Source organism: Hyposmocoma kahamanoa, unplaced genomic scaffold, assembly GCF_003589595.1.
Source record: "Hyposmocoma kahamanoa isolate Upper Pololo Valley unplaced genomic scaffold, ASM358959v1 87, whole genome shotgun sequence".
Lineage (NCBI taxonomy): Eukaryota > Metazoa > Arthropoda > Insecta > Lepidoptera > Cosmopterigidae > Hyposmocoma > Hyposmocoma kahamanoa.
This window is the reverse complement of record NW_020654422.1, coordinates 7,656,219-7,665,065: the sequence shown is the minus strand read 5'-3', so window position 1 is coordinate 7,665,065 and position 8,847 is coordinate 7,656,219. Positions and strand designations below refer to the sequence as shown.

General features: G+C 35.2%; 1 protein-coding gene across 2 annotated transcripts in view; it reads left to right on the top strand.

Moving 5' to 3' along the window:
• The first annotated feature begins 44 nt into the window (after positions 1–44).
• LOC113235102 (zinc transporter 9) overlaps positions 45–8,847 on the top strand; it is a 23,104-nt gene continuing 14,301 nt past the window's right edge. For both annotated transcript variants that reach the window (XM_026470674.1, XM_026470673.1), the window contains exons 1-9: positions 45–337; positions 990–1,189; positions 1,378–1,450; positions 1,533–1,659; positions 1,737–1,875; positions 2,023–2,178; positions 2,556–2,667; positions 2,855–3,065; positions 6,502–6,619. In XM_026470674.1, the coding sequence (XP_026326459.1) occupies positions 142–337; positions 990–1,189; positions 1,378–1,450; positions 1,533–1,659; positions 1,737–1,875; positions 2,023–2,178; positions 2,556–2,667; positions 2,855–3,065; positions 6,502–6,619 (1,332 nt within the window). In that variant the 5' untranslated portion in view covers positions 45–141. The remainder of the gene's footprint in view (positions 338–989; positions 1,190–1,377; positions 1,451–1,532; positions 1,660–1,736; positions 1,876–2,022; positions 2,179–2,555; positions 2,668–2,854; positions 3,066–6,501; positions 6,620–8,847) is intronic.

Here is an 8,847-nt window from a genome sequence, read left to right as displayed (position 1 = left end):
AGCACAGGTTCTGTTGGGATTAAATTCTTATCCCAGCACTCCGGCGTTCCGATAAGTTTGCGTAAAGATGTTGTGCTTTTTTTATGCAATACAAAGTTTGCTAGGTATGTTCGTACCTGTTCTTGCAATAACGAAAAATTCATGCCTAAAGAGGGACTGGCAAGTGCAGTTGTAAGTAATGAGTCTAAAGAAAAAGACAAAATTGCACAGTCAGTCATAAAACAGAATGCAGTTGGGGATATAGTAGTAAAAACTGAAACAGACGTAAACAAAGTTGTGACGAAAGTTACTATTGAGAAAAAACCTGCCGAAGGACAAGCAGAGCAACCGCCGACAGGTAAAGCTTTATATTGTACATTATTCCTTAACAATAGTTTAATATACTGCTGTGCATTCACATCCACAGCCTTATCAAGACTAGAATAAATCCTCTGGATTTGCGTACTAGAGAAGTGGAGCTATTAGTATTGGAACTGTACTAAATATCCAAGCCTAAACAAATTTGTGAATACTTGTTTCTTGGCTATTGATTAAAATGATCCATTTTAGAGAGAACATTCTTATATAACACAATATGGATAGGGGATGGTCAAATGGTGTGTCAAAATCACTATTAACATACCTCATCTGATGAGACGGTTCTGAACTATGCTGCAAAACCATTACATATTTTTTTATAAGTGCACAAGTTTTTTACATGTGCACTTATTTAAGTGCAGATTTGACTTTCATGTCACCTGTTGGAAAGTGATGATGAGGTGGACAATGTAGCATGCACACTTAAATAGTGCCATTATTACATGTGTCTATTTTCATCCATATGGACATGTATGAAAATAGCAAATATTAAAAATAGAATTGCGATCAGTAAATCATTGCAAATTGGTTGAAACTAGATTTTTGTAAACACTATTTTGAAATATGTAAATTTAATTCAACTTAAGGTTAAATTAAATTATATTTTAAATTATCTTAATTCATTTTTTCAGTGAAAAAGAGGTTACTTATAGATTTTTCGGCGTCATATACTGAACGTAACTTTATAACACCAATGAGAGCAATGACAGAATATCTGCTAAAACAATCTGACTTAGAGTCTCTGCCAAAAGTGCTCAGAAGGTCACCATATGAGTCTGCACCACCTATTACTGTGTATTATAGAAAAGATGTTGAAGCTAAAGCAATTGAGGTTTGTACTATATAAGCACATTCATCTTTAAATTTAAAATCAAACTCTGTAAAGTTTTCACCTTCACATTGACACAGCTTTAATTAAAATTATTGTATTAAGTCTGAAATTAGTTGACTAAATAACAAAATAATCAAAATTATCAAATCTTTTTTAGTCATCTTAAAACATAAATTGTTTGTTATTAGGTTTGGGGATCAAGAGATTCTCTTGAAAAGGAATTATTGAGAAGAGAATTAGACAGGCGAAGATATGAACAAGGTAATAAGTGGCAAAACATTAGATATTTTTTATAACCTTATAAATGTCAGTAATGGATAATTTCAAAGTCTTTAAATTGTAGATGTCTTTACTGTAAAAAGAAGATTAAGAAACTATAGGAGGGAAATGAGTTACAGTCACACCCCTGACGGTGAAGAAATGGGTTTGAATACAAGATCTGGTCGTGTGGTACTCACTGCTGTAGCAATGTGAGTTTTAGGTGTCTTTCTTTTGCATAAGTCTTACAAATGTATGTTTTACTAAACATGTTTCATGCTTGTTCCAGAAACGGTTGTAACTTTCTGTTCAAATTGTGTGCATGGTTGTACACAGGGTCACACAGTCTGTTTTCAGAATGCATTCATTCACTAGCTGATACAGTTAATCAACTAATATTGGCATATGGAATACACAAATCTGTTCAAGTATGTGCTGTACCATTTTGTTCATTATGCATACAAAGCCAAATTATATCTTTTATGCTTAAATTAAAAGGGTTCTTGCACGTCATTTTAATTATTACTTTATTGTATTGTACTTTACTTAAGAATAATTGGAGGTCATTTTTGTAGATGGCAGACCCCGACCATCCTTATGGATACACAAATATGAGATATGTCTCTTCGCTCATCTCAGGTGTGGGTATATTCTGCGTAGGCTCAGGATTATCCTTCTATCATGGTTTCAGTGGTATCCTCGACCCACAACCTCTTCACGACTACTTTTGGGTAAGCTTCACAACTTAATACGAGCGCCAGAATTCTTATAGTCTGTTGCTATAGTGTCAATACAACAAAGCAGCAATATGCTTGATCTTTCCATGGCCACATTCTATGGATAATCAGGTAGTATACCAGTCGAGTTTTTGTTATTTGGTTATAATTTTATGTTAAATCAAGTATTTCAATAAAGTATGCAAACTCGTAAGTTAAATTGGGACTCGTCAAATTGTCAAATATTAAAATCAAATTTTAAGAAATTTAATACAAGAATTATAGTACAAATGTTGGCGAAAGTTTATTTTTACTTTGAATTACGAAAACTATCTTTTTAGAGTTATGGTTTTAAGTAATTAGAAATGTTCATGGTAGTTTGTTGGTTTTAGGCGTATTTTGTGCTTGGAGGCGCTGCGGTGTCTGAGGGAGCAACACTCATGGTAGCCATAAATGCCATTAAGAAAGGAGCCAAAGAAGCTAATGTACCTTTAACAGAATACAGTATGTGAATTTGTTATTGATATACACAAAACATCCTTTATCATATTGCAGAATTTAATAAACTACTTTTCTCTGTTGACAATGGAAACGTCAATTAAAAATCGCATGCACGTGCCACTATATAAGAGTTAAAAAGATAACTTATCAACATTCAACTAGTGATATAATTTGCTGAAATGAATTTTAGTAATGCGAAGTTCGGACCCATCGGTAAATGTAGTGCTGTTGGAGGACACCGCAGCTGTTGCGGGCCTGGTCATAGCAGGAAGCTGCATGGCCTTAGCTCAGTATACTGGCAATTCATTGCCAGACGCTGTTGGATGCATCTTGGTTGGCACTTTACTCGGCGGCGTGGCTTCCTTTATAATTTTCAGTAACGTCGGAGCTTTGGTTGGCAGGTACGATTTATCATACACTCTACAGCTGAACTGAATCTTTTTTTTTTTTTATAACATTAAGTGACGAACAAGTCGTGCGCCTGATGGTAATCAACACACCTGTCCATAACAGTTACAGTGCCACTCAGAGCTTTAAATTGCAAAGATCTGAGGGGCACTACCACTGCGCCCGTCACCCTGAGACATAAGTTGACAAGTCCCATGTGCCTGTAATTTCACCAGCACCCTTACTACACACTACATACACTAAGGTGGCAGTACTTCCCTGGACGAACTCTTCACAAGGAGCTCTACTGCTAGTAAAATCTATAGCGAAGAAAGTCAGTATTAATTTTCCAATGGTACTTTTACAAAAAGTACTAGGAATAAGTAACATTCTAATGTCAAATTACTTTACATTACAAGAGATATATTATTAAAAGTTTATTAATTTAAAGTTTCAAAGTAAGTACTCACCAGCAACGTTCGTTGAGCTATCTTTAGTTAACAATATTGGTTCTATGAGCCAATGTAGCCTAATTGTTTGACCTACCACCGCCTATTTGAGACTGTGGATTTAAATCCAGTCTCGCACCCATTGAGTTTTTCGGAATTTATGTGCGAAAAGATTTGTTCCGTTAATGGTATTAATATAAATGGAAAATTTAATCAGGCTATCAGTTGTTTTTTGTAAAGAGCTCTCAAAATTAAGAAAAAAATTTTTTTCACCTACAATTTCCAGAAAATCGCTAAAGATTCGAATAATGTGTAACGTAAAGAGGAACGGGATCCTATGGATCGGACCGGATTTAAAAATATATTTTTTTGGCTTATGTGCTAGTGGCCAATGCCATAAAAAAATATATTATTTTGACAGACCAGATATCAATTACTCTTGTTGCAATTTGTGGGGTGGGAATCAATGTCGCCGTTCTAGCACCTTTGTCGCTTGATCTAGGGGATGTTATGCATGTTTAGCGGGTAAATATTTGTTTTTAGCGAGAAAAAATATTTAGCTACTTCTAGCGTCTTTTTGACCGCTAGGCTCTTTTCAGAAACAAACATTATAACCTGTCAATCAAATAGGGTAAATAAGTAATATTCGGCCAATTTTCTATTTCTAACGCTGGTAACACTAACGTAGAATTGGGTTGAACGTTAATTCCCTGTAATAAACAAACTCTCAACACCCATTCGTTCGTTTGATGCCTTTCTCACTCGTTACAATTAGGAATGAGGAAGACAATAACCTATTGTTTGAAATTTTTTCATTCTTTTATTTTTTGTTTGTTGTGTTCAAAACTAAATTAAAATAAGTGCTTTTTGGTTAATATTGTCGTTATTATTTGCAATTTTATTTACTGTTTGTGGATCAAATTCGATTTTCAAATAAGCATGGAAGTACCACCAAAAAAACGTACTGTTATATCCCAGCCCTACTACCTAAACTACTAGAGGAATGGCAGGGTTGATCCCTGCCATTCCTCCTAGTCAGCATTCTTCTTTGAACATCACTAAAACTCTATAGAAAGCAGTTCAATCCAGTCCTGTCGTGTAAACATGTGCCAATTCAATTTCAATTTTTTTATACTATTTCTTTATTCTATTGTACTTAATTACCACTTCTTCCCGAATTACACAATTTCGGGAAAATTGTGTTTTTTTTTAAAAGACTTTTACTACGCCCCGTATAACAGTACGCACAGAGTTATATATGCGAAAGGGAAAAGTATGTATGAAGAGTTCAAACATTGGTTGAAACCAGTACCAGGTGACTCCACAAAAGCATTTTGTAGTTATTGCCACTGCGAAATGTACGCAAAAATTAATCACTTGAAAAAGCATTTAGAAATTAAAAAAAAAAACACAAAAAAATGCGAACTAATTGCTCGGAATGGACAATTGTGATTTTCTCCAGCGACTGTAAATGTATGCAACTTTTGTGCAAGAGCGGAGTGTGCGTTAGCATTGTATATCACTGAACATAGCTCAATTCGTCAGATTGATCACTTGACTGATGTGTGTAAAAAATGTTTTAAAGACTCAATATCTACGCAACTGTAGTCTAGAGACATCTAGCGGATTTTAGGAAATTATTTTTACCCAAATCTAGCGGAAATTTTCTGACCATCCAGGGACTTTCAATTCGTTGTATATAATTAAGTACAACGGTAACACTGGTGGGGATCTGGGGGTCTACTCTCGATCTCCGTTCGACATCTGTCCGAAACAATTACTGCCAAATAAGCAATACTTGACCAAATGAAAAGACGCGTGATGCGAATGAAGCTTCATACTTCACATTTGTCTTTTAATTTTGTCGAATATTACTTATTTGACAGTAATTGTTTCGGACGGATGTCAGACGGTCGAATCGAGAGTAGACCCCCTGGTTACCTCAGGTAATCAAGTGTAGCCAGGTAACTTACCTGAGATACAGGTTTTCGTAGGTCAGGGACCAGCCTCCACAACCAGATTCTATTTTGATATTATGTAAAGTATTTATTTTTACGTGCACTGTTTGTGGAGACAATAAATTATTTTATTATTATTAATTTAGTTACCCAATTTTTTGAATGTTCAAGGTTTGCACGTACATTGTGTCTTATGTTGGAGATGTATCCAATACAAGACACACGTTTGCGCGCAGTGTACGCGCAAACGTTGAACGCACCGCTGTACGCGGCGTTCCGAATTTACGGCCTAAGTGTTGCTGCTTTTTGGACTTTTTTTAAGTATCGCAGTTTTGCTGGTAATTAATTTAAACATGTCTACCACATTTTTGTTTTAAATCAAATAATAAAAATGCAGGTCACGGTATATTTTTTTATTATTTAGCGGAATTAATAGCATTAGTAAAAAGCTTTTTCTTAAAACCTTATACTCTGTATGTAGCATATAGATGGGCCTGGTAAAATTGTTCTGGAAATTAAGTTCCAAACTCCATCCTAATTGGATACAAGTATTTTTTTATTTGAAATTAATAATAATACGCACACACTCAACATTGCCCCGCACTAGAAAATCCCCGTGTCGCGGGTGCCATGGACACACACATAGACAACCACAAATTACACCCAAACTCACGAGAGAAATAAATGAAAGCCATACAAATATTTCTCCCGGCCCAGGAATCGAACCTGGGACCTCTGCGTGGCATTGTAACCGTTCGGCCACTGAGGCAATTAACTATAAGCTTTTCGGTGAAGGAAAACATCGTGATGAAACCTGCACGTCGAAGAGGGTTCACAACCCCCGGAAAACGTGTGGAGTTCCCAACCCGCAATGGGCCAGCGTGACGGACTACGGCCCAAACCCTCGCCTGAGAGGAGACCCGTGTCCATCAGTAGGACGTATGAATGGGTTGATATTGATGAACCGTATAGTCAAGTCCATGAACATCAAGGCCCCCAAGGTATTTTGAGACTTATGATATGACGCCTTTGATCTCAAACAGGTCAATACCTCAAGAGCAATTGGACGAAATTAACAACGTACTGGAAAGAGATTACATGATCCGAGCTATACACGACGTCAAAGGCATAGATATAGGCAGCAACCTTATTAGATACAAGGTAAGCAATACTATACTTGACTGTTTTACACGTACTAGTGACGAAGTAATATAACTCAATTTTAGAGAAGCTAATAAATACTTTGACACTTTGCAAACAAAACGTTAGCCCACCATATGTGCGGTAGGGTCCGCTACATTGCCAATAAATAAGTTTTATTTTAATCTCCTTATCTTATTATCCAACGATGATTACTTAACAGCTGTTAAATGATTGTTTACACGGGGAGCGGGAAATAGCTGTTTTGCTAGATCAAATGTTTTAGATATTATATTATATTAATATTGGTTTTACAAAAAAAAAATACGATTTACCCAAGGATATTGTCTAAAGAATGTGCTAATTTCTTACACAATAAGATGTACATACTTTGCCCGATCATATAAAATCCTGAAAACAGGCCAAAATAAAAGTCCGAAACGAATTATTTAGGTATAAAATATCTAAATTTGCACTCTAAATTCTAAATCTAATCTAATTCTAAATGTAATCTAAATTTTTATATGGAGATATTTTTTCTTTAATTACTACAGAGAACCTACTAAATTTTGGTTTTCAACTGGAGCCACTGAACCTTTGTACTTATTAAATTCACATTTATTTTTACCCCGTCAGTCGCTATCGGGCGTTTGTCAATATCAGATCGGATCTGTGTCTTATTTTTTCCACCTGTTCTTGTTTCATCATATTAATTTTCTACGATTGCGGAACGCGCGTGCGATCCCGCCATATCTCACCTCCTACGGGCTCAATTTATATTGCGGCGGAACGGAATGGAAGCGAATTTTTGTAACATAATATAATGTACATGGCATAATGAACTTTATGATCAATTGTGTAACGTACAAAGTAGATACGAGCCAAAATCTTCCGCAGAATGCGCGAGCATTCTCGAGATTTTGGCTCGTATAATGTATAATATCGTTACAAAAATTGGCTTCCATTCCGTTTCGTCGCAATATAAATTGAACCAAAATGTAAGCTCACATTGAAATGCCCCGCCTTAACTTAAAATTTAATTAATTGCTTCATCATTTAATATGCGTAAACCGGCAATTTTTTCCATTTTATATTTTTTTTACTACATGCTACAGTACTACTTTTTTTATTGTTGACTATCATTGCGTAAATAAACTATTGACTGATTTATTGAATCTATGTTATATTATTTTAAAGGGTACCAACAACTTATATTACAACACAATAGGAAATAAAATAACAATAGCAAGCAAATATTTCCGTGCCTATAGAAATTGAATAGGCAAATAAATATTGATAACACAGTCTGGTAAAAAAGTCTATAGAGATGAGATAAATTAGATAAAACACAAATGTTACATCGTGATACCTTAAGTAATCGTTAAGTAGGTCGTACTCACACCAATAGCCTTTTTAAAGATATTAACGTAATAATAATACTTATGAAAATACATAAAAATACAAAACTAGGTATATAAACCAATTAACAATAAATAACATTTGCTACTCACTTCACTGCTAAAAATTAACTGGAATGTTGCGCGCTCGTGTGATACAGTATTTTTTATAATATCAAGTGACGGGACGAACAAGTCGTGCGCCTGAAGTTAAACTACACGCATTTCCATAGCAGTTGCAGTGCCACTCGGAGCTTTAGATCCCAAAGATCTGAAGGGCATCGTCATTGCGCCTGTCACCCTGAGACATAAGTTGACAAGTCCCGTGTGCCTGCAATTTCACCAGCACCCTTACCCTTCAAAACCGAAACGCAGTGATGTGAGCATTACTGCGTGGCAGCAGAAATAGGTAAGTAAGGTAAGGTGGCAGTACTTCCCTGGACGAACTCTCACCAGGAGCTCTACTGCTTCCAAAACAATTATACATGTTTAATGTTTAGTACCTTATATTTATTCAATGCCAATATGCCTTTAATAATATTTACATGTTATAATTATTAATGCAAAGATCGAATACAAAGAAAAATTCCTTCAATCTATGAGGACTCGAACCTGCGTTTTGTGCCATGCTGTAGCTGAACCTAGTGGAGTAATTTCATGAAAAAAATTAATATCATAGTAGTAACACATCATAATATTCATTACAATCAATATTACAATATTTGTATGCTTAAAGTTTGTTCGGGTACATTTTATACAACTTGTGTTGTAAACAAAGTTATTTGTTAAGAATTTATTACCAATGTGTTCAGGACGAAAACGTGTTCGCGCCCATATGATTTATAATATTGT